Raw genomic sequence first — 24,030 nt, forward strand, 5'->3', positions numbered from 1 at the left:
TGACGCTCGCATCTTCAGGAACTCTGGTCTGTTTCAAAAGCTGCAGGAAGGGACTTTCTTCCCAGACCAGAAAATAACTGTTGGGGATGTTGAAATGCCTATATGTATCCTTGGGGACCCAGCCTACCCCTTAATGCCATGGCTCATGAAGCCGTACACAGGCAGCCTGGACAGTGGTCAGGAGCTGTTCAACTACAGGCTGAGCAAGTGCAGAATGGTGGTAGAATGTGCATTTGGACGTTTAAAGGCGCGCTGGCGCAGTTTACTGACTCGCTTAGACCTCAGCGAAACCAATATTCCCACTGTTATTACTGCTTGCTGTGTGCTCCACAATATCTGTGAGAGTAAGGGGGAGACGTTTATGGCGGGGTGGGAGGTTGAGGCAAATCGCCTAGCTGCTGGTTACGCGCAGCCAGACACCAGGGCGGTTAGAAGAGCTCAGGAGGGCGCGGTACGCATCAGAGAAGCTTTGAAAACCAGTTTCATGACTGGCCAGGCTACAGTGTGAAAGTTCTGTTTGTTTCTCCTTGATGAAACCCCCCGCCCCTTGGTTCACTCTACTTCCCTGTAAGCTAACCACCCTCCCCTCCTCCCTTTAATCACCGCTTGCAGAGGCAATAAAGTCATTGCTGCTTCACAGTCATGCATTCGTTATTCATTCATCACACAAATAGGGAGATGACTACCAAGGTATCCCAGGAGGGGTGGTGGAGGAGGGAAGGAAAATGCCACACAGCACTTTAAGCACAGCACTTCAAAAGTTTACAACTTTAAAATTTATTGAATGACAGCCTTCTTTTTTTTGGGCAATCCTCTGTTGTGGAGTGGCTGGTTGGCCGGAGGCCCCCCCACCGCGTTCTTGGGCGTCTGGGTGTGGAGGCTATGGAACTTGGGGAGGAGGGCGGTTGGTTACAGAGGGGCAGCAGTGGCAGTCTGTGCTCCAGCTGCCTTTGCTGCAGCTCAACCATACACTGGAGCATTCTGGTTTGGTCCTGCAGCAGCCTCAGCATTGAATCCTGCCTCCTCTCATCACGCTGCCGCCACATTTGAGCTTCAGCGTTGTCTTCAGCCCGCCACTTACTCTCTTCAGCCCGCCACTTACTCTCTTCAGCCCGCCACCTCTCCTCCCGGTCATTTTGTGCTTTCCTGCACTCTGACATTATTTGCCTCCACGCATTCGTCTGTGCTCTCTCAGTGTGGGAGGACAGCATGAGCTCAGAGAACATTTCATCGCGAGTGCGTTTTTTTTTTCTTTCTAAGCTTCACTAGCCTCTGGGAAGGAGAAGATCCTGTGATCATTGAAACACATGCAGCTGGTGGAGAAAAAAAAGGGACAGCGGTATTTAAAAAGACATTTTATAAAACAGTGGCTACACTCTTTCAGGGTAAACCTTGCTGTTAACATTACATACATAGCACATGTGCTTTCGTTACAAGGTCGCATTTTGCCTCCTCCCACCGCGTGACTACCCCCTCAACCTTCCCCCCTCCCTGTGGCTAACGGCGGGGAACATTTCTGTTCAGCCACAGGCAAACAGCCCAGCAGGAATGGGCTATACTGAGTGTCCCTGAAGAAAAGCACCCTATTTCAACCAGGTGACCATGAATTATATCTCACTCTCCTGAGGATAACACAGAGAGAGAAAGAACGGATTTTGGTTGAATGCCAGCAAACATACACTGCAATGCTTTGTTCTACAGTGATTCCCGAGTACGTGTTACTGGCCTGGAGTGGTAAAGTGTCCTACCATGAAGGACGCAATAAGGCTGCCCTCCCCAGAAACCTTTTGCAAAGGCTTTAGGACTACATCTAGGAGAACCGCAAATGCCAGGGCAAAGTAATCCTTTCACATGCTTGCTTTTAAACCATGTATAGCATTTTAAAAGGTACACTCACCAGAGGTCCCTTCTCCGCCTGCTGGGTCCAGGAGGCAGCCTTGGGTGGGTTCGGGGGGTACTGGCTCCAGGTCTAGGGTGAGAAACAGTTCCTGGCTGTCGGGAAAACCAGTTTCTCCGCTTGCTTGCTGTGAGCTATCTACAACCTCCTCCTCCTCCTCATCTTCTTCGTCCCCAAAACCTGCTTCCGTATTGCCTCCATCTCCATTGAAGGAGTCAAACAACACGGCTGGGGTAGTGGTGGCTGAACCCCCTAAAATGGCATGCAGCTCATCATAGAAGCGGCATGTTTGGGGCTCTGACCCAGAGCGGCTGTTCGCCTCTCTGGTTTTCTGGTAGGCTTGCCTCAGCTCCTTCAGTTTCACGCGGCACTGCTTCGGGTCCCTGTTATGGCCTCTTTCCTTCATGCCCTGGGAGATTTTCACAAAGGTTTTGGCATTTCGAAAACTGGAACGGAGTTCTGATAGCACGGATTCCTCTCCCCAAACAGCGATCAGATCCCGTACCTCCCGTTCGGTCCATGCTGGAGCTCTTTTGCGATTCTGGGACTCCATCATGGTCACCTGTGCTGATGAGCTCTGCATGGTCACCTGCAGCTTGCCACGCTGGCCAAACAGGAAATGAGATTCAAAAGTTCGCGGTTCTTTTCCTGTCTACCTGGCCAGTGCATCTGAGTTGAGAGTGCTGTCCAGAGCGGTCAGAATGGAGCACTCTGGGATAGCTCCCGGAGGCCAATACCATCGAATTGTGTCCACAGTACCCCAAATTCGAGCCGGGAACGTCGATTTAAGCGCTAATCCACTTGTCAGGGGTGGAGTAAGGAAATCGATTTTAAGAGCCCTTTAAGTCGAAATAAAGGGCTTCACTGTGTGGACGGGTGCAGGTTTAAATCGATTTAACGTTGCTAAATTCGACCTAAAGTCCTAGTGTAGACCAGGGCTTAGAGAGAAAAGAAAGAATGGGAGATGAAAGTAACATCACAGACTCCTCAAGAAAAATAGAACCACTGAAGAAAGGTTGCTAGGCACCACAGAATGAGGCTGGACAGTTAGCAGTAACAGCAGCTGAGGCCAGGGCTGGGTGTGGGTGTGGGTAAGAGTGGTATAGCTATCCCAGGGAGTAAGAAGCCCCTACAGCTTTTTCTGCTCTGGGAAAGATACCAGAAAGTACCCTTGTAAGAAATGGTGCTGTGACTGTACCAGTAGAAACTGAAGTGGCCGGAGATAAAGACGAACTGGACAACATACAGAGGGAAAAACTCTCCCATATGACAAAAAAGATTTGTTCCTCCCTCCATGAAGGACTGGGTGGATTGGCATTTCCTCTCCACTTTTTTTCTTCAGTCTTACCCTCTATTTGAGGGGTGGGCAAACTACAAACTGCATCTGAGTATGCCAGCTGTTTTAATCCGGCCCTCGAGCTCCCACTGGGGAGCAGGGTCTGGGGCTTGCCCCGCTCCATGGGATCCTGCCAGGGAGCAGGGTCAGGGGCTGCTCTGCACAGCTCCCAGAAACTGCAGCAGCATGTTTCCCCTGCTGGCTCCTAAGCAGCCAGAGGGTTCTGCTCCGTACACTGTCCCTGTCCCAAGCGCCACTCCCACAGCTCCCATTGGCTGGGAATTGTGGTCACTGGGAGCTGCAGAGGTGGAGCCTCAGGACGGGGCAGCGTGCAGCAGAGCTGCCTGGCTGTGCCTCTGTGTAGGAGTTGGACAGGAGACATGCCGCTGCTTCCAGGAGCTGCTCAAGGTAAACACCACCTGGAGCCTGCACTCCTGAGCCACCTGCCCATGCCCCAACCCCCTGCTCCAGCCCTGATCCCCCTTCCACCCTCCGAATTCCTCAGTCTCAGCCCGGAGCACCCTCCTACACCACAAGCTCCTCATCCCTAGCCCCTCCTCAGAGCCCGCACCCCCAGCCAGAGCCCTCACCCCCTCCTGCACCCCAACCCCAATTTCGTGAGCATTCATGGCCCACCATACAATTTCTATACCCAGATATGACCCTCAAGCCAAAAAGTTTGCCCACCCCTGCTCTATTTTGTGGTCTCCCTGAGGGGGGAAAAACTGCTGCTAGGTGTGGAGGAGAAAATCCCTATGCTCTGCAGAAAAACCAGAGATGCCCGCAAGTCTATGGGAACAGAATTGGCTGGGTCCTGAAATGGGTGGAGCCAATCCTATCCCAATCTGGCTCTGCCTCCAAGTCAATGCAGCACAGAGAAAACCACAGTAGAACCAGTTAATATGAGAATTTAGTTTTGGTTATATTAACAAAATAACCAAATACTATTATAAAAATTATATTACAAAGGTACTGAACTCCAAGCACTATCAAAGTACATGAGTCCAATAAGGTCCCTTTTAGTATGAGACAGCATCACCAACTTTTCATGTGAGCAAAAAAACCCTACCAAAACAAAGTGAGTCAGACACATGTATCAATGAATACATAATAGATTAAAGTCTCATTTTGTTCCCTACATACTAGCAATTTTCTTGGCTTACTGTGGTCTAATTCAGTTCTAACAACCCTTATTAAAAAGCCTGATATGTAAAGAAGCTTAAATAACTGAATTTTTAAAGACGGGGCTAGGAAAGTCCTACAATAATTATAAATCCACCTCAGGTGTCTTGGAATGTAATCAAGACTTTGTGATATCATGCGAGAATGACTGATTTTTAGCTTTGTCACCACCCCTTGCCTACTCATTATCCTGTCCCCGTGTGTGGATACTAAGCAATAAGGTTTGACAGATCGTGATGAGCAAGAACTAAATCACAACCCTGGAGAATTCATGCTTCCAATTCCTTGCGTTTATCCCACAATAACTATCCTTATTTCTACAATTTCACATCTTCATTACAGGGAAGGAACAAAAAGTTTGAGACATATTGATGAGGCAGAAAGATGACTATTCTGAAATACTGAACAGGCAATTTCAGCAAAGCTGTGCAACACTTCAGGATTACTCTGCTCCTCTTGGATACTAACCTGCTGAAAAATAATACTCATCACATGACACATGGAATAAGAAGCCTCGTTAATTAAATGCAAAAAACTTATAGCATACTCTTAATGTTGCATTTAGAAAAAATTCACGAACTCCAATAAAGATGAAAAAACAATATTTATGTCCGAGCTCTACAAGCTATGTTCTAGGATATGGATATCAATAGACCTCTTTCCCTATGGACAAATATGACACTTGAGATAAGCTTATGCACTCACACCCATAGATCCTACATTTGGATATATGGGGTCAAAACATTTCCTGCAGACGACAAGACTTGGGACAAGGTTTGGTGGTCCTCATAACAGTGAAAAGCACAGTAATCTGTCTAAGGAGCAACTGGTAAGGTCTTTCTTTATAGCCAAGTGTACACTTGAGAGATTTTTTCCTTTTGGTGTAAATGACACTGGCCAACTAAATTTAGAAGTGTTTTTAAATTAAATGTAGGTAAATATACCATGAGACAATGAGATTTAAAAAAAAAAAAAAAAATCTAAAATTAAATTAAACCAGACCAAAAAAATCTGTATTTGCAGAATGTGGCTGAGTTAACAATGTTGTTGTGAAACCTTAACTTTTAACACTTATTTTAACTGTGCAACTGTAACTGGTTTTTGCATTTTTGTTTTCCTTTTTTAAAAAAAGGAGCTAAAAAATATTCCAGAGCTATTTAGCTTGACCTTAACAAGCCCCTTGCTCTACCCCTTTTTCAGCAGAAGAGATTATTGGGTCGAGGAACTAAGAAGAGTACACTTAATTAACCAGGCATACATATGGAAAACACATGTCCATGTTAAATTTGCACTGCATACAAATAGATTTTCTATTGTGAATGATTAATACACACTTTTCAAACAGTTGTACCTCTGCTTTGTTTAAAAGTTTTGTTTCAGAGCCATTAGTATCCATGAGTTTCAACCTTAAGCCATTTTTGTCCACAGGAATTTTTTCAAAGAGAGGTGGTTAGAATATTTTAATTACATGGGGAAAGTTTGGTATTTTTGCACCATGTTTTCAAACAAAAGGATTTTGCTCAAACTTAAAAAAAATAGTCTTTGTAAAGAGATCATGCATGGATAACTTCAGCCCCAAAAGATCAGTGTTTTAGAAAGTTACAAGCATGTGAAAACAAGGAACTCTAATGGGATATTCTTCTGCAATTGCTACAACTTATATTTCCCTTTTAGAGGGCCAATGAATGTGAAATTGAGAGATGTTTTTGCACTCCAAAGTGCAAGTACATAAAAGTATAAATATTGACCTTCAAGAGCATCCAGGAGCATTTGGTTACTTTTCTGACCAAAACAAAAGCTTTTTTATTTATTTCTATTTCAGACCCAACACATCTAAGACAATGAGGACAATACTCTTGTCCTCACACTCAGTTATCTCAAATTCTAATTGCAGAATTTTTATTGTTGGCAATGTGAGAGCCCAAAAATACTGAGCTTGATGTTCTGAATCCAGGATGAGTTTTCAGTTTTAAGCATTGGAAAAAAAAACATTTTATAAACACAAACTGAGCCAATCTGATCTGGAGCCATCAAGAGACTGAATATAGAATCCCAAGAAGCTACTTTTACAAAGTAACAGTAAAAAGTCAGTAAGAATCTTAGGACTTACAGCTTCACAATTAATAGTATCTAACGTATTTGGTGGTTTACAATACATGTTATTCCAACCATTTTATAGGCAGATAACTTGTTCCAATCTCCTTGCAACTAGTGCTGTAGCTGTTTTACTATGTACTTTGAATATGCTGGTATCCAGAATTGCACTGGTAAATTCACTCTGGGACCTTATCAAGTGTACAGTATCAGACAAGGAATTTATCTAGTTTGTCTAGGAACTGCAACACAAGTGTTATGTAAAAATCAACCTCTGTTTAGAAAATCCTGCAATAATGTACTGGGGCAAGTTAGGAAATGTTGCTCCCAAACAATATAATATCTTAAAGGAATATCAAATTATGCAAAAAAAATCAAAACAGACACTTGCCACTCTCAGAAAAAGAGCTCCTTTTCTAACCTAAGGTTCCAACTTGCTCTTAGGGTACATCTATGCTGCAAGCAGACACCCGCAGCTGGCCTATGTCAGCTAACTTGGGCTTGTGAGGTTGTAAAAACTGCAGCGTAGGTATTTGATCTCCCCTCTCAGGGAGTTCCAGAGCTCGAGCTCCAGCCCACGCCTGAACGTCTACATCACAATTTTACGGCCCTGTAGCTTGAGCCCAAGTCAACTGACAAGGGCCAGCCATGGCCTTTAACAGCAGTGTAGACATACGCCTAGTTACTGAATCAAGTTACAGTTAGTCTTCAAACATTTTTACCGTAATCAAATAGCGGAAAAAAGGGTGGTGGCATTCTTTCAAGTTCTATCCATAAAATAATATCTCCCTATAAATTGCCAAAATGAGACATTCACAATACCATGTCAGACATTCAAAATATGACTGTACATGCCCTCTGAACTCTGGTAGGCATCTGAAATTTGAGCCTTTAGTATGCCCACAGGTTCTTAGCCTCCTGGGGCTTGACTCCCTCTTGACTGGGAAAAATAATGTGGTTATACTTTCCCAAACGGTCATCCACTGCTGGCATAAAAATGAGACTCACAGGAAACAGAGCAGATTTGACTCTCTCCTTTAGAGCATCAGGAATGAAATACTTAATGTTGACATTTAATCATCATCAGGCTTCTGAATTAGCACCTGACCTGGATGAATGGGGCAGCTCCCAGTAGCTATATCTAAAGTGATTACAATAGAGCAGGGGTGGGCAAACTTTTTGACCCGAGGGCCACATCTGGGTATAGAAATTGTATGGCAGGCCATGAATGCTCAGGAAATTGGGGTTGGGTGTGGGAGGGGGTGAGGGCGCTGGCTGGATGTGTGAGCTCCGGGGTGGGGCTGGGGATGAGGGGTTTGTGGTGTAGGAGGGTGCTCTGGGCTGAGACCGAGGGGTTCAGAGGGCGGGAGATGGAGTGAGGGCTCCGGCTGGGGGTCCAGGCTCTGGGGTGGGGTTGGAGTACAGAGGGGGCTCCAGGCTGGGACCGAGAGGTTTGGAAGGGGATCAAGGCTGGGATAGGGGGTTGGGGCACAGGGAGGGGTAGCTCAGGGGTGCAGACTCCAGGTGGCACTTACCTCAAGCAGCTCCTGGAAGCAGTGGCATGTCCCCCCTCTGGCTCCTACACAGAGGTGCGGCCAGGCGGCTCTGCTGTGCGCTGCCCCGTCCACAGGCACTGCCCCTGCAGCTCCCATTGGCCACAGTTCCTGGCCAATGGGAGCTGCAAGGGTGGCGCTTGGGGCAGGGGCAGTACGCAGAACGAAGCCAACTAGCTGCCCCATGTGTAGGAGCTGGAGGGGGGACACGTCCGTACTACCGGGAGCCGTGTGGAGCGGCCACCAACCCTGCTCCCTGGGAGCCGCACAGAGCAGGGCAAGCCCCAGACCCCATTCCCCAGCGGGAGATCAAGGGCCGGATTAAAACGGCTCGTGGGCCGTAGTTGCCCACCCCTACACTAGGGGCATGCCTCCACTGCAAAGCTAACTCAAGTGACCAGCACTCAAGGTTAGCCACAGCCGGGAATGAGCAGCCACAGTGCAAAGCGATACTAGAATTATTGTGTCCTCACTGGTGCTGCACTCACCTGGGTGCAGTGCTAGGAATTCTTTGTACTGCTGCAAGCTGAACCACTCTGATTCTTTTGGGAGAACTTGTTTGTCGTTCTGGCCACACAGGAAGAACTGTGGGAAGGCACTGAAGGACTACCAGCACTCAAGTGGTTTAGTTGTGCAGTCTCACTGCAAAGTGGGAGGGTTACCAGCCGAAATGGAAACCTCACTCAGGTTTTAGCCTTCAGCCACAGACAAGCCAGCTAGCCTGGGTTGAAGGTGTCAAACTCAGATGAAAGGATTGTGTGTGGGGATGAGAGGGGAGCAGGGTAATGCCAGAGTAACAGCCAAGTTAACTGCAATGAAGACCTATCTTGATTCAAATTTTGAAAGTTTTCTTCACAACCGTAACAAGTAGAGGTTTTTGTTTATTTAAGATGAAAGCAGAGATACTGAAGATAGGGTGACCAGTTAGCAAATGTGGAGGGGAAAAAAAAAATCGGGACGGGGAAGGGAGGTAATTGGTGCCTCTAAGAAAAAGCCCCAAATATTGGGACTGTCCCTATAAAATCAGGACATCTGGTCACCCTAACTGAATACAAAGATAGGTGCTAAACATAGGAACAAACCAATCCAAGTTCTGCTACCACCCAAAATGAACATACGTCTCTGAGCAAAGCTTTTTCCCCTTCCTTCTTTTAAATTGTGCATTAAGACGTTTAAGAGACGTTTAAGAACTACAAAGGGCATGCTTTATAAGATACAGAAATTAGAGAGGGAAGAGATCCAATAGGTTCTCAAAGACCATGCCCAACCAATGCAGAACAGCAGTCTATGTTAAAATCTAGTTTTAAACTACTTAAGTAATAGTGCTTTCACCATTTCATATTGGAAGTTACTCCTAGTCTAATAAACCCTGTATTTAAGGAAATATTCCTGATATTGAACCTAAATTTCTCTCTCAGTTCCATCTCATTACTCCTCCCTAGGGGCCTCATCCACTGAAGAGTGCCATCAACTTCAAGGGGCTTTGGATCAGGCCTTATAACTTGCTTGGCCACTCTGGACAGTTCCTCTATCATCATTGGTATTTACAGCCTGCAGATATTTTAGGGTTGCACCCTTGTTGCCCCCCTCACTAGTCAAACAGCAAAGCTATACATGTTCTACTTTAACTCTTTCAGCAGAAATCAGCCCCTCCAGATCCCCAGCCATTTTGGAGACTTATTGCAATTCTTTCCAATTGGTTGGAATATTTCTGATACTAAGGTGCGCAGCATTGTATAATATTCCAGGTGCAGTTTCATTACTCACGTAGCAAATGGGACCACCACTTCCATGGTTTGGGACACGATACCTACACATCAACTCTCAAAAAAAAACCCACAAGGGGTGGGGGAAGAGAAATCCACATGAAGTATGAGTTTGTAATGCTGTATGTTGGTAGAAGAGCCAATTTTCTGTCCACCATCACCTCCATGTCTCGTTCTATTTTGGCATTACTACTTTCTAAATCTCTCTTCCCAGACTTTTGATAATCTGTGTTTTGGATTTTTTCTGTGCTATATTACCTTCCTTTTATTTTTCCTATTTTAATCTCATTTTGTTACATCCTGCCCGCTTTGTTTTGTTTTTTTTTTAAACATCCTGAGTGCCTTTATATTAGTTCTTTGTTCTTACTGATCTTAGCAACTTATCCCCATTTGGTACTGTGACTGAGAGACATTAACATTCTTCCAGATCCTGAAAGCATTGACATTTTTGATATAATTTTGGAAACAATTTTAAAAGGTGCCTACCAGCCTTCCCTCCCTCACTTTCCATTTTCCCCCCTCACACTTGCATCTTGTTTCACGAATTTACCACGAGTTGCCAGCGTGGACTCTTTCCTTGACAATTTCCCCTCTCCACATGTATGCAACCAACAATATGAAACAAAAAGGCAATGGAAGTTAAAAACCAAAGCTGTCATATTTAAACTGATCTATTCTCCTGGAAATCCAGGTATTTCAAATATCCCTCTGCAGCAGAGAATTTTCTCCTCAGTGAGATCATTTCAGGCTGACCTATTTCCCTGCTCCCCCCTTTTAAAGAAGGAAAAAGCCTCACCCAGTAGCAAAAACAAAAACAAAATCTGCTACCTCTCTTTTATTTCTCCTGGCAACCTTGAGGAATTCCATAAGGATCTGTAATTGGGCAGCATGGGACTCCTATAACAGAAAATTAAATTTAAAGAGAAAAAGTAGATTAATTTTATGCACAACAATTCATAGCAGGCATGGAAACAAATCACTTTCACTTAGAAGTAGGGGAAAGGAGCAACACATTAAGTCACAATTACAAGTAAGGTGGTTTTGCTTTGCTTCTAGGTTTCAAAGTTCTGGTTGGCACATGGCAAAGTTTTACATTATAGGACACAAATATTCTCCTTTTGTGTATTACAGGTGATTAATAGGCAAAGCACATTTTTCATTCTCCTCCTAGGTGGAGTGATTTCAGACCCTTTTGGAACAAAGGCTGCGCATCTGCCACTGTTGGCAGATCTTGAGCTTTCACCTCTAATCAACCAATTAAGTGGAATAATTTGGTTTCAGAAAATGACAACCCTTTCCCCAAAGGAACATTCCACAGAAGCACAAAAAGAGCTTCGGTAATGGAAAATAAACTCGCTAGTGAAGATTAGCTGTTTTGGGAAAGGGAAAGAGGTGTTTCAGTTTTCTAAATAAATTAATTCCTTATATTTTCCTTTGCAATGACCCAAAACTTGAGGCGGCAAGAAGCTGACAGGAATGTAGATTCTCTCTATTCCTAACATCAGTGCACCACTAATACTAGACAGACACATGGAAGAGCAATTTGCACAGATCTTAGAAAAATTAGTTTACTGTAGGACTGAGTATGAGCTCAAAGGTGAGCCAGGGGAAGGGGCATCAGGGATCCGTTAAAGGGAAAAACAGCTGAGAAGGATGGGATAAACTACTTTTCTGGTCTGGTCCTTTTGCTATTGTAATATGTTTCCAAAATAACCAGAAAAGGAGGTAAGTAAAATGTACAGAGGAACACTTAGTTTTTAAATCTGAATGGGTACCTCCAAAAGTGTAAGTGAAGAATTACTATTCTTACACCTAGATGATGCTTTTATTCTGAAGAGGATAGTCTTATAACTGAACAGGATACGAGCTCTCCATTTCAAAGTTCTCTCCTCAAACATATTTGTGGTGACAACCTGAAGCGTTTCACATTTGTCATTGCAAGGCTTCCAGAAGAAAACAGATTTACTATAAAGTCTGACCCCAGCCCAATGGAAAAAAACTTTAAACAATACCCCCAAGGGGTCTGTCCTCTATACACAGGAAAGTACACATGTAAATCCCCACACAATCTGATTAAAAGACGTCTTACATTTAATCTAGCAATTTTTTTTTTTTTTTTTTTTTTTTTTTTACCAGAAATGTAAAACGGATTTTATTTTTAGTGTATTTCATTTCCTCACAGAAGCCAAAACCAAGCAAAAAAGATTATGACTTAATTGATCTTGAAAGCCTCTAAGACAGGGGTCCCAACCCCCAGTTTGAGAACCCCCGAGGGGCTCACGAGGTTATTACCGGGGGAGGAGGGGTCATGAGCTGTCAGCCTCTACCCCAAACCCCGCTTTGCATCCAGCATTTATTATGTTGTTAAATATATAAAAAAGTGTTTTTCATTTATCGGGGGGGGGGTCGTCACACTCAGAGGCTTGCGATGTGAAAGGGGGTCACCACTACAAAAGTTTGAGAACTACTGCCCTAAGAGTTCTTAATCAAAAATTATTGTTCTAAAGTCTGCTCACCCATGTATCAACTGCCATCCAATTCCACTTCCAATATTGGACCACTGACCCTCTTACACACACTTTTTCATAGAGTGGGTTGCATTAGGCCTGTCTCCTCTCACATTGTTGGTTTCAGCTGATAGTTTTCCAGCAAGATAGTTCCAGAATTATACTCAGTTACCAATTATAACAAAACTTATACGAAAACAAATAGACTTCAGTTTATTCATAGTGACAGATTGCTTTTAGCTTATAAACTTTCATACTGCTATGATATGCAAGACAACCACGGTTTTCCTTTAAGCATAAAAAGGGAAAGGTCCTGATTTTTAGATATGCTGATTGCTCATAAATTCTCTTTGCTTCACATTGGGAGCTGTAAGGGCTAAAAATCTCATGTTTCACAGTAATTCCTTCAAGGTGTAAATAAATTAGTAAACATATGGAGTCCCCTTAAAGGGTTATTGTTTAGTTAGATCCTCACATTTTACACATCTTGAAGTCAAATGTTCACTTAGCAAATGTCTAATTATATCAAAGACAGTGTAGTCTAACTGCCACTTGCTTGGCAGGTCACTTTCTGTATTCCTTTTCCCCACTGATATTTTCTCTCAGCTTTCTCTTCAGCATGATCCTGCCTCAAGTGAGATCATAAGGTTTTCGTATCGTACTCCAATACTGGACGTAGTTTGCGGTCATTAAAGTCAGTGAGATGGAGAAGCGCTCAATACTAGAGCAATGGGATCCTATAGAAAACCTTAAGATTAATTCTGCATTACATTCCATTGCAAAAAAAAAAAAAAAGGAAATATTTTTGGAAGGAAGATGCCTGTGATTAATCACAATTTATTAGTAAATGAAATAAGGTAAGCAAAGCTCCTTACTGCCTCCAACTGCTTCTTCTTTTGCACAAGCAGCTCCAACATCAAGTTAACATTGGCCAAGTCAAGGTTATCTTGATCAGTTCCCAATAAGTCTTGAAATATCTGCCATCTGTGTCCATTCTAAAAAAGAGAACAAGAGAGCAGAGGAAGAGAAAGTAAATACCAGTCAGAGTTCTTTGACATAAGATATTTAAACTAGTATTCCAGCCTTTGTAAAGCACACAACAAAGTAGTTTTCAGAAAGAAGAATTCCCCAAAAGTATAGGAAACTTATTTATCACACCCCAGCAACAACTTATCTTATTGGGGAAGTATTTGAGGAACTACCCTATGCTAGGGTAGAGCTGTAAGGTAGGCTTGTGTGTTTACCACAAGTCTGGTGCCATTAAAAACTTCAGGAATTGGCAAAACAAGTAGAGAAATATCATTAGCTCTCACTAAGAAACAAAGCCAGATAAAAACTGACCTAGATAGGACTATCTGACTCGATAATTCAAGATGTTTTGTTACAGTGCAGGATCTAAGAGATTGGTGAAAGTTCTCCGACTTTCATTTATTGATTACTCACACATTTCCAGTTAAGCATATGCATTCATAGGACTGGGGATAAGAAGCTGTCAACTACCCAATATGCCAGTTCACAAAGTTTATTATTTTGCTATAGCATGTGTGTGCTACAGCACTAAATATGAGTAATGAAACAATATAGAAAATAACAGAACGTCACTAGCCATCACTTTCACCCCCAAACTAAAACCTCTCCAACACATCATCAAGGATCTACAACCTACTCTGAAGGACAACCCATCACTCACAGATCTTGGGAGACAGGCCAGTCCTTGCTTAAAGACAGCCCCGCAACCTGAAGCAAATACTCACCAGCAACCACACACCACACAACAGAACCACTAACCCAGGAACCTATCCTTGCAACAAAGCCCGTTGCCAACTGTGCCCACATATCTATTCAGGGGACACCATCATAGGGCCTAATCACATAAGCCACACTATCAGAGGCTCGTTCACCTTTACATCTACCAAGGTGATATATGACCTCATGTGCCAGCAATGCCCCTCTGCCATGTACATTGGTCAAACTGGACAGTCTCTACGTAAAAGAATAAATGGACACAACTCAGACGTCAAGAATTATAACATTCAAAAACCAGTCGGAGAACACTTCAATCTCTTTGGTCACTCGATTACAGACCTAAAAGTTGCAATTCTTCAACAAAAAAACTTCAGAAACAGACTCCAACGAGAGACTGCTGAATTGGAATTAATTTGCAAACTGGATACAATTATCTTAGGCTTGAATAGAGACTGGGAGTGGATGGGTCGTTACACAAAGTAAAACTATTTCCCCATGTTTATTCCCCACCCCCACTGTTCCTCAGATGTTCTTGTCAACTGCTGGAAATGGCCCACCTTGATTATCACTACAAAAGGTGATATTTTTGAAGATCCAAGAATTTAATTTGAGGAGATCTTAAAAAGGATATAATTATAATAAGGGCTAGTCTTGAAGGAAAACAGAATTCTGCCAAAATCAAAAATGATCTCCACATTGCTAAACTGGTACATCAGGCTGAATAAGCATATTTAGGAAAAACATACCAATAAAATGAGGAACACACATTTTTAAAGAAATAAGTCAACTCCTTGGGGCGCATGATTTACATGTCATATGGATAAAGATGCCACATTTGCTTATTGTATACATTATGAAACTTGCCTCAAACAATTAGTAAAGGGACTGGGCAAAATCGGTTAGCTAGTACATGTGCTTTTAGCTGAAGGTCCAATTCAACTGGACAGGAAGACTTGAGGATACTTCAGCATGCTCTTTTAATTAAGCAAGAACCCCCTACACGTTTCTGTAGCTCAGGTTAGCCTTAGTTAACTTTTTTTTAAAAACCAGCTAATTAGTAAAAGCAGTCATTTGTACAACACAGTCCCAAAGCTCAAGCTACCTTAGTGGAAGGCTAATTGTTCTCCTTCACTGACAATGAAAAACATGAGTTTCAAGCCTTTTAATATTGCTTTCTAAACTGGATTTATAAAATACATAAATGAGGTAAATGAAGTCAGGCATAGTGCAGGCTGATGTTGTTCAAGTTTCCTGCCCAACAGCTCTGTGTATACATTCTGGTCCTAACACACTAGATCCTCTACACTTTTCCAGTCCAGGGACTAATCAGCAGAAACTACTAATTATGCTAAACTGTATTCTCATTTTGTGACACAAACAATATCTAGAATGGAACCAGGTCATTTTACCTGGGATCAGAGCCAAGATTTCAATGCTCCAAAGGATTTCCTTACCCTTTTATGGCTGGCATGATCATACGTATTAGTTGATTGGTGCAACAAACTTGCTACCAGGCTCAGCATATAGCTACTATTTCCAGCAACGAATGCCTGATTATTCCCTTTTGACAAGTATGCTTTTTTTTCAGGGAACTTCCCAACCTCTATCAATCACATGATCAAAACAATCAATCAATTAATTGTTTTGTTAAACAGAATACCTTTTAAATACTTTTGAATGTTTTCTACATTTTCAAATATATTTATTTCTATTAGAACACAGAATACAAAGTGTACGGTGCTCACTTTACATTTTTGTTTTGTTACAAATACTTGTACTATAAAAAAGAAGAAATTTATTATGTGAATTGAAAAATATAAGTACTGTAGTGCAACCTCTTTATCATGAAAGTTGAACTTACAAATGTAGAATTATGTACAAAAAATAACTGCACTCAAAAACAAAACAATGTAAAACTTTAGAGCCTACGAGTCCATTCAGTCCTACTTCTTGTTCTGCCAATCAGACAAACAAGTTTATTTACATTTATGGGAGATAATGCTGCCTGCTTCTTGTTTACATCACCTGAAAATGAGAACAGGCGTTTGCATGGCACTGTTGTAGCTGTCATGGCAAGATATTTACTTGTCAGATGCACTAAAGAGTCATATGTCCCTTCATGCTTCAACCACCATCCCAGAGGACATGCTGCCATGTTAACGACAGGTTCTGCTCGATAATGACCCAAAGCAGTGGGGACTGATGCACGTTCATTTTCATCATCCGAGCAGATGCTACCCACAAAAGGTTGATTTTTTTTTTTTTTGGTGGTTCAGGTTCTGTAGTTTCCGCATCAGACTGTTGCTCTTTTAAGACTTTGGAAAACATGCTCCACACCTCATCCTTTTCAGATTTTGGAAGGCACTTCAGATTCTTAAACTTTGGGTCAAGTGCTGTAGCTACTTTTAGAAAATCTCACATTGGTACCTTCTTTGCATTTTGTCAAATCTCCAGTGAAAGCGTTCTTAAAATGAACATGTGCTGGGTCATCATCTGAGATTGCCATAACATGAAATATATGGCAGAATGCAGGTAAAACAAGGAAGGAGACATACCATTCTCCCCCAAAATTTGTCACAATTTTAATTAAAGAAATCATGCATTAAACGAGTGTCATCAGCATGGAAGCATGTCCTCTGGAATGGTGGCCAAAGCATGAAGGGGCATACGAATGTTTAGCATACCTGGCACATAAATACCTAGCAATGCTGGCTACAACAGTGCCATGCAAACACCTGTTCTCGTTTTCAGGTGACACTGTAATTGAGTAGTAGACAGAATTATCTCCCATAAATGTAAACAACTTGTTTGAGCAATTGGCTGAACAAGAAGTAGGACTGAGTGGACATGTAGGCGCTAAAGTTTTACATTGTTTTGTTTTTGAGTGAAATTATGTAACAAAAAAATCTGCATTTGTAAATTGCACTTTCATGATAAAGAGATTGCACTACAGTACTTGTATGAGGTGAACTGAAAAATACTATTTCTTGTGTTTATCATTTTTACAGTGCAAATATCCATAATAAAAATTATAAAGAGAGCACTGTACACTTTGTATTCTGTGTTGTAAACTGAAATCAAATATTTGAAAAATATATAAAATCATCCAAATTATTTAATAAATTTCAATTGGTATTCTATTGTTTAACAGTGTGATTAAAACTGCAATTAATCACGATTAATTTTTTTTAGTTAATTGTGTGAGTTAACTGCAATCAATCAACAGCCCTACTATTAAGTATGTCTGATGACATCTAAAGTAGGACAACTGCTTGCTTCATTCATGATGGAAGGCAGAGAAGGAAGGGACAGCCAGAATGAACACAGCTGCTGTGATCCAAAGCTACTGATATAGGCTTATTCCCCCTAAAGTAAACTCTTTCACATCAATAGTGAGATTTGTCCTGCATTAACCTAGGCTGTGGAGCAATTCCCATCCAAGACCATTAATAAAAACAAAGAAAAAAGAGTTGAAACATACGGTGCTACTCACTGAATGGTCCAGTTTGAATCGCTTTTCCTCAAATCTTTGCTTCTGTTTGAGGATGAGCTCATTCACTACAAATCAGAAAGAAAACATGTTAGGGCAAGAGATGGTGGATAACTTAATGAACGTTTAAAAAAAAATTCTGCTTGAAGACTGTTTTACCTACTAAGTGTTAATTGTAACAAGATTAACATAAAGATTAGAGAAAAATTTTTGCAGATTACTGGGAACATTTGACAATGTTATCTGGAAGCAGTTTCACTGATTTTCCCTACCTAGCATAATGACAGGTTTCAGAGTAGCAGCCCTGTTATTCTGTATCCGTAAAAAGAAAAGGAGTACTTGTGGCACCTTACACTAACGCTAATAAATTTGTTAGTCTAAGGTGCCGCAAGTACTCCTTTTGTTTTTACGGATATAGACTAACACGGCTGCTACTCTGAAACCTGTCATTATGCAAGGCACTGAATTTAGCCGTATGAGTGGAATGCTCTAATAAATTTGTTAGTCTCTAAGGTGCCACAAGGACTCCTTTTCCTTTTCCCTAACTAGTCACTTTCCCTCTTTCGTCTGTGTGTCTTTCCTATAGCAACATGGGGAGAGACTTTTTTAAATTAAAGAAAATGTGACGGTAAAGATTCAAAAAAAACAAAAAAAACAAAAACAACAAAAAAAAGTCAGCAGGACCAGGAGTTAGGGGCAGGTGTAGTTCCCAAAACTTTAGTTCACCTTTGTAATTTACTATGATCATTTAATTAGATTAATTATTTCAGCTTCGGGATTAAAGTACCGGAAAGAAATGAAGTGGTAACTGATTCACTGCAGATTAGCAAGTAGCATCAAACAGGCCAAAAAAAATTGTATAAGCCCCCAAACAACAACTACCTTCTAGCAACATATTCCTTAAACATTTCTTTTTTGGTATAATTTTGTTTCACATATTGATTTAGTCTCCCCCTACTCACTCTTTGACTAACAACCCCTGTTCCCCATACACGCAACACCCCCTTGACTTTTGACCACCTTTAAAACCCTCAAAAAGCTTTATTAAAGAAAAGATTATATATCAGAGTAGTTCACTCTCTCACTTTAATTGCCAAAAAAAATATTTCTACATTTCAGTCTATAATTGTAACAAAGGAAGTTTGTGCATGCATAGGAGCACACTCTCAATAGGAATGCCTCTTTCCACATTCTTGAGAGGGGAGAATCTCAGAAATATGATTTATACAAGTGCACAGCTACATAAATATTGGAGACTCAATGTGAATCAGGAAGATAAAGTCTGAATGAAATATCAAGGCATGAAAAAATAGAACGGAAAATTTAAAATCTCAAAAACACCCAGCTGCAATTGTTGTATTTTTCTGAAAGAATTCAGTGGAGCTCTGTGGGGGCACAGGGCTTCACCCGCTAAATATAACCTGTAGAACAAAGGTCTTTCAGCTTGTCTACATGGGGAAATTAGTGTGCAGTAAGTTTGGGTGTGAATTTAAATAGCACTAGCTACCCTGCACTAACTCACCATGTGGACAACTTTACTGTGCACTAATAGAGCCCTTAGCCTGTTTAAAGTTAATGCACTTCCAAAGTGCATTAAGCTAATGTACTCAAAGGCACTCAATGCATGGTAAGTGTGTCCACACAGGGAGATAGTGCAGAGTAACTAGCACATGCTAGGTTTCAGAGTAACAGCCGTGTTAGTATGTATTCGCAAAAAGAAAAGGAGTACTTGTGGCAGCTTAGAGACTAACCAATTTATTTGAGCATAAGCTTTCGTGAGCTACAGCTCACTTCATCGGATGCATACTGTGGAAAGTATAGAAGATCTTTTTATATACACACAGAACATGAAAAAATACCTCCTCCCACCCCACTCTCCTGCTGGTAATAGCTTATCTAAAGTGACCACTCTCCTTACAATGTGTATGATAATCAAGGTGGGCCATTTCCAGCACAAATCCAGGGTTTAACAAGAACGTGGGGGGGGGGGGGGGGGGTAGGAAAAAACAAGGGGAAATAGGTTACCTTGCCTAATGACTTAGCCATTCCCAGTCTCTATTCAAGCCTAAAAGTTAATTGTATCCAATTTGCAAATGAATTCCAATTCAACAGTTTCTCGCTGGAGTCTGGATTTGAAGTTTTTTTCTTATAATATAGCAACTTTCATGTCTGTAATCGCGTGACCAGAGAGATTGAAGGTGTTCTCCGACTGGTTTATGTATGTTATAATTCTTGACATCTGATTTGTGTCCATTTATTTTTACATAGAGACTGTCCAGTCTGACCAATGTACATGGCAGAGGGGCATTGCTGGCACATGATGGCATATATCACATTGGTGGATGTGCAGGTGAACGAGCCTCTGATAGTGTGGCTGATGTTATTAGGCCCTGTGATGGTGTCCCCTGAATAGATATGTGGGCACAGTTGGCAACGGGCTTTGTTGCAAGGATAGGTTCCTGGGTTAGTGGTTCTGTTGTGTGGTATGTGGTTGCTGGTGAGCATTTGCTTCAGGTTGGGGGGCTGTTGATCAACATCCTCTACAGCAAACAGGGAAAGATTAAGAATGAGCTCTCAAAAATGGACACTCTCATAAACAACCAACCTTCCACACAAACTTCCTCGTGGCTGGACTTTACTAAAACTAGACAAACCATTTACAACACACACTTTGCTTCTCTACAAAAGAAAAACGACACTAAACTTCCTAAACTACTACATGCCACAAGGGGCCACAGCAATGGTTCCCTCAACCCACCCAGCAATACTGTTAACCTATCCAGCCCAGCAGAAGCAGCTGTCCTATTTCAGGCCCTCTCCTTCTGCCCCTCCACCCCCACGAACATGATACAGTTCTGTGGTGACCTAGAATCCTATTTTCGACGTCTCCGACTCAAGGAATATTTCCAACATACCTCTGAACAACATACTAATCCACAGAGACCTCCCTACCAACACTACAAAAAGAAGGATTCTCGGTGGACTCCTCCTGAAGGTCGAAACAGCAGACTGGACTTCTACATAGAGTGCTTCCACGTGCACAGACTGAAATTGTGGAAAAGCAGCATCACTTGCTCCATAACCTCAGCCGTGCAGAACACAACTCTGACATGATAATCAAAAAGGCTGACAAAGGAGGTGCTGTTGTCATCATGAATAGGTCGGAATATGAACAAGAGGCTGCTCGGCAGCTCTCCAACACCACTTTCTACAAGCCATTACCCTCTGATCCCACTGAGGGTTACCAAAAGAAACTACAGCATTTGCTCAAGAAACTCCCTGAAAAAGCACAAGAACAAATCCGCACAGACACACCCCTGGAACCCTGACCTGGGATATTCTATCTACTACCCAAGATCCATAAACCTGGAAATCCTGGGTGCCCCATCATCTCAGGCATTGGCACCCTGACAGCAGGATTGTCTGGCTATGTAGACTCCCTCCTCAGGCCCTACGCTACCAGCACTCCCAGCTACCTTCGAGACACCACTGACTTCCTGAGGAAACTACAATCCATCGGTGATCTTCCTGATAACACCATCCTGGCCACTATGGATGTAGAAGTCCTCTACACCAACATTCCACACAAAGATGGACTACAAGCCGTCAAGAACACTATCCCCGATAATGTCACGGCTAACCTGGTAGCTGAACTTTGTGACTTTGTCCTCACCCATAACTATTTCACATTTAGGGACAATGTATACCTTCAGATCAGCAGCACTGCTATGGGTACCTGCATGGCCCCACAGTATACCAACATTTTTATGGCTGACTTAGAACAACGCTTCCTCAGCTCTCGTCCCCTAACGCCCCTACTCTACTTGCACTATATAAGAAGCGCTTGAGGAATTCCACCATGATTTCAACAATTTCCATCCCACCATCAACCTTAGCCTGGTCCAGTCCACACAAGAGATCCACTTCCTGGAAGCTACAGTGCTAATAAACGATGGTCACATAAACACCACCCTATACCGGAAACCTACTGACCGCTATTCCTACCTATATGCCTCCAGTTTTCACCCTGACCACACCACACGATCCATCGTCTACAGCCAAGCTCTGCGATACAACCGCATTTGCTCCAACCCCACAGACAGAGACAAACACCTACAAGATCTTTATCAAGCATTCTTACAACTACAATACCCACCTGCGGAAGTGAAGAAAAAGATTGATAGAGCCAGAAGAGTTCCCAGAAGTCACCTACTACAGGACAGGCCCAACAAAGAAAATAACAGAACGCCACTAGCCATCACCTTCAGCCCCCAACTAAAACCCCTCCAAAGCATTATTAAGGATCTACAACCTATCCTGAAGGATGACCCAACACTCTCACAAATCTTGGGAGACAGGCCAGTCCTTGCCTACAGACAGCCCCCCAACCTGAAGCAAATACTCACCAGCAACCACATACCACACAACAGAACCACTAACCCAGGAACCTATCCTTGCAACAAAGCCCGTTGCAAACTGTGCCCACATATCTATTCAGGGGACACCATCACAGGGCCTAATAACATCAGCCACACTATCAGAGGCTCGTTCACCTGCACATCCACCAATGTGATATATGCCATCATGTGCCAGCAATGTCCCTCTGCCATGTACATTGGTCAAACTGGACAGTCTCTACGTAAAAGAATAAATGGACACAAATCAGATGTCAAGAATTATAACATTCATAAACCAGTCGGAGAACACTTCAATCTCCCTGGTCACGCGATTACAGACATGAAAGTTGCTATATTACAAGAAAAAAACTTCAAATCCAGATTCCAGCGAGAAACTGTTGAATTGGAATTCATTTGCAAATTGGATACAATTAACTTAGGCTTGAATAGAGACTGGGAATGGCTAAGTCATTATGCAAGGTAACCTATTTCCCCTTGTTTTTTCCTACCCCTCCCCCCCGACGTTCTTGTTAAACCCTGGATTTGTGCTGGAAATGGCCCACCTTGATTATCATACACATTGTAAGGAGAGTGATCATTTTAGATAAGCTATTACCAGCAGGAAAGTGGGGTGGGAGGAGGTATTTTTTCATGCTTTATGTGTATATAAAAAGATCTTCTACACTTTCCACAGTATGCATCCGATGAAGTGAGCTGTAGCTCACGAAAGCTTATGCTCAAATAAATTGGTTAGTCTCTAAGGTGCCACAAGTACTCCTTTTCTTTTAGCACATGCTAGTTACTGCAGGATTTTTTCCTGTGTAAACAAGTCCTTGTATAGGGTATCCCATCCAGATCTAAATGCATTTTACAAAAGAGACAAGTATCTGAAACACTATAGTTTCCTTCTTTCCTCCTGACACGGACTAGTTCCATGATTAAGAATATCCAGTCCATCATTCTAGGTTCCAACCCTTACTGAGGAAGGGAAGGAATTGTCCTTTATTTTTTTAACTTAATACATTTCGGATTTGAGATAATTGCTTTTGAAGTGTTCCCACGTTACTGACCTTTCATTTGCTATTTTACTTAAAATAGCAGCTCAACACACGAAACTACTAAAGTTGACATATTTCTCAAACACCAGAGTATTTCCTAGTCCACCTGTCTTCTCTCCTTTAAATCTTCTTTCCCTCCCTTGCCTCAATCTTCAAATTTTTATTCATTAGGATAGAAATACATGGGAAAATTAAGATATACATGCCACACGATGCCTCATGGCACATGCAACCCAAATCTAAACCCCAGGTAAAACTGTATCACACAGTCTTGTAACTTACAATGGCTGCACCTTGTAAATACCTTATAGCCAAAAATATGGTGTAAAAGGTAGAGTAAAATCAGTTCATAAATCTATGGTCTTCATTTTGCTTCTTATAGAGCACCAATAATAATGAGCTAGATCCTCATCTAATGTAGATTGGCATAGCTCCATTGACATCAGGGGTGCTATGTCAATTTACACCACCTGCCCCTCCCCTCCAGATACAGTCACAAGCATGAGGGCTGATGAGTCGATTTTGTACCTGGAATTGTAAGCTTACAGGACAATTTTGCACAGCTGTCTTTACTACTGCTAAATTCTTATCCTTAGACAGTGTTTCTAATGCAAACAATTAAACCTAAGACTCACCTAAAAAGTTGGGGTAAAGATGGTCTATGTTATCAACCACATAGTTACATTTGGGGCATCTGTTGTTATCCTCCAGACTCTGATGAATACATTTATAGCTGTTCAAGGAAAGCAAGAAATAAAACAAGTTAGAGGCCATGAGGAAAAAGGCACAATGAAAGTGTAGTCCAGATAACAGCAGAAAAATAATATATCAGCACTTGATGAGGTGTTCCATACACCCTGTTAGATAACAGCTGTAAATAGAGCACAAGAATGGATCTAGAAGGGAGTGATACCAGGATGTTCCAATATTAACAAGTAACGTCCTAAAACAAAAAGGCAATTTAAAGCTTCATATCCAAAACTTGGATGGGCCAAAATCATGTT

The 24,030-nt window shown here is 42.1% G+C and overlaps 2 protein-coding genes across 4 annotated transcripts in view; both read right to left on the reverse strand.

The window, feature by feature from the left end:
* COP1 (COP1 E3 ubiquitin ligase) overlaps nucleotides 1-24,030 on the reverse strand; it is a 226,800-nt gene that overhangs the window by 186,679 nt on the left and 16,091 nt on the right. For 2 of the 3 annotated variants that reach the window (XM_073356469.1, XM_073356471.1), the window contains exons 3-6: nucleotides 23,662-23,759; nucleotides 17,563-17,639; nucleotides 13,211-13,330; nucleotides 10,657-10,725 (exon numbers count right to left, since the gene is read on the reverse strand). In XM_073356469.1, coding sequence (XP_073212570.1) covers nucleotides 10,657-10,725; nucleotides 13,211-13,330; nucleotides 17,563-17,639; nucleotides 23,662-23,759 — 364 coding nt within the window. The remainder of the gene's footprint in view (nucleotides 1-10,656; nucleotides 10,726-13,210; nucleotides 13,331-17,562; nucleotides 17,640-23,661; nucleotides 23,760-24,030) is intronic. The other variant, XM_073356470.1, reaches the window with a different exon arrangement.
* Nucleotides 346-2,803, reverse strand: LOC140915891 (myb/SANT-like DNA-binding domain-containing protein 7). Its single transcript, XM_073356472.1, has 2 exons — nucleotides 1,898-2,803; nucleotides 346-1,313 (listed from the first exon to the last, which is right to left on the reverse strand). Exons 1-2 carry the CDS (start codon nucleotides 2,478-2,480, stop codon nucleotides 1,228-1,230), a joined length of 669 nt encoding a protein of 222 aa, XP_073212573.1. The 5' UTR covers nucleotides 2,481-2,803; the 3' UTR covers nucleotides 346-1,227.

This window comes from Lepidochelys kempii, chromosome 8 (genome assembly GCF_965140265.1).
Source record: "Lepidochelys kempii isolate rLepKem1 chromosome 8, rLepKem1.hap2, whole genome shotgun sequence".
Classification (NCBI taxonomy): Eukaryota; Metazoa; Chordata; order Testudines; family Cheloniidae; genus Lepidochelys; species Lepidochelys kempii.

Excerpts from the sequence above, each read along its gene's own strand:
- LOC140915891 (XM_073356472.1), bottom strand. The coding sequence starts at position 2,480 with ATGCAGAGCTCATCAGCACAGGTGACCATGATGGAGTCCCAGAATCGC. Across the intron at positions 1,314-1,897 it reads AGGCGGAGAAGGGACCTCTG|CTGCATGTGTTTCAATGATC; the intron begins GTGAGTGTACCT and ends TTTCTCCACCAG.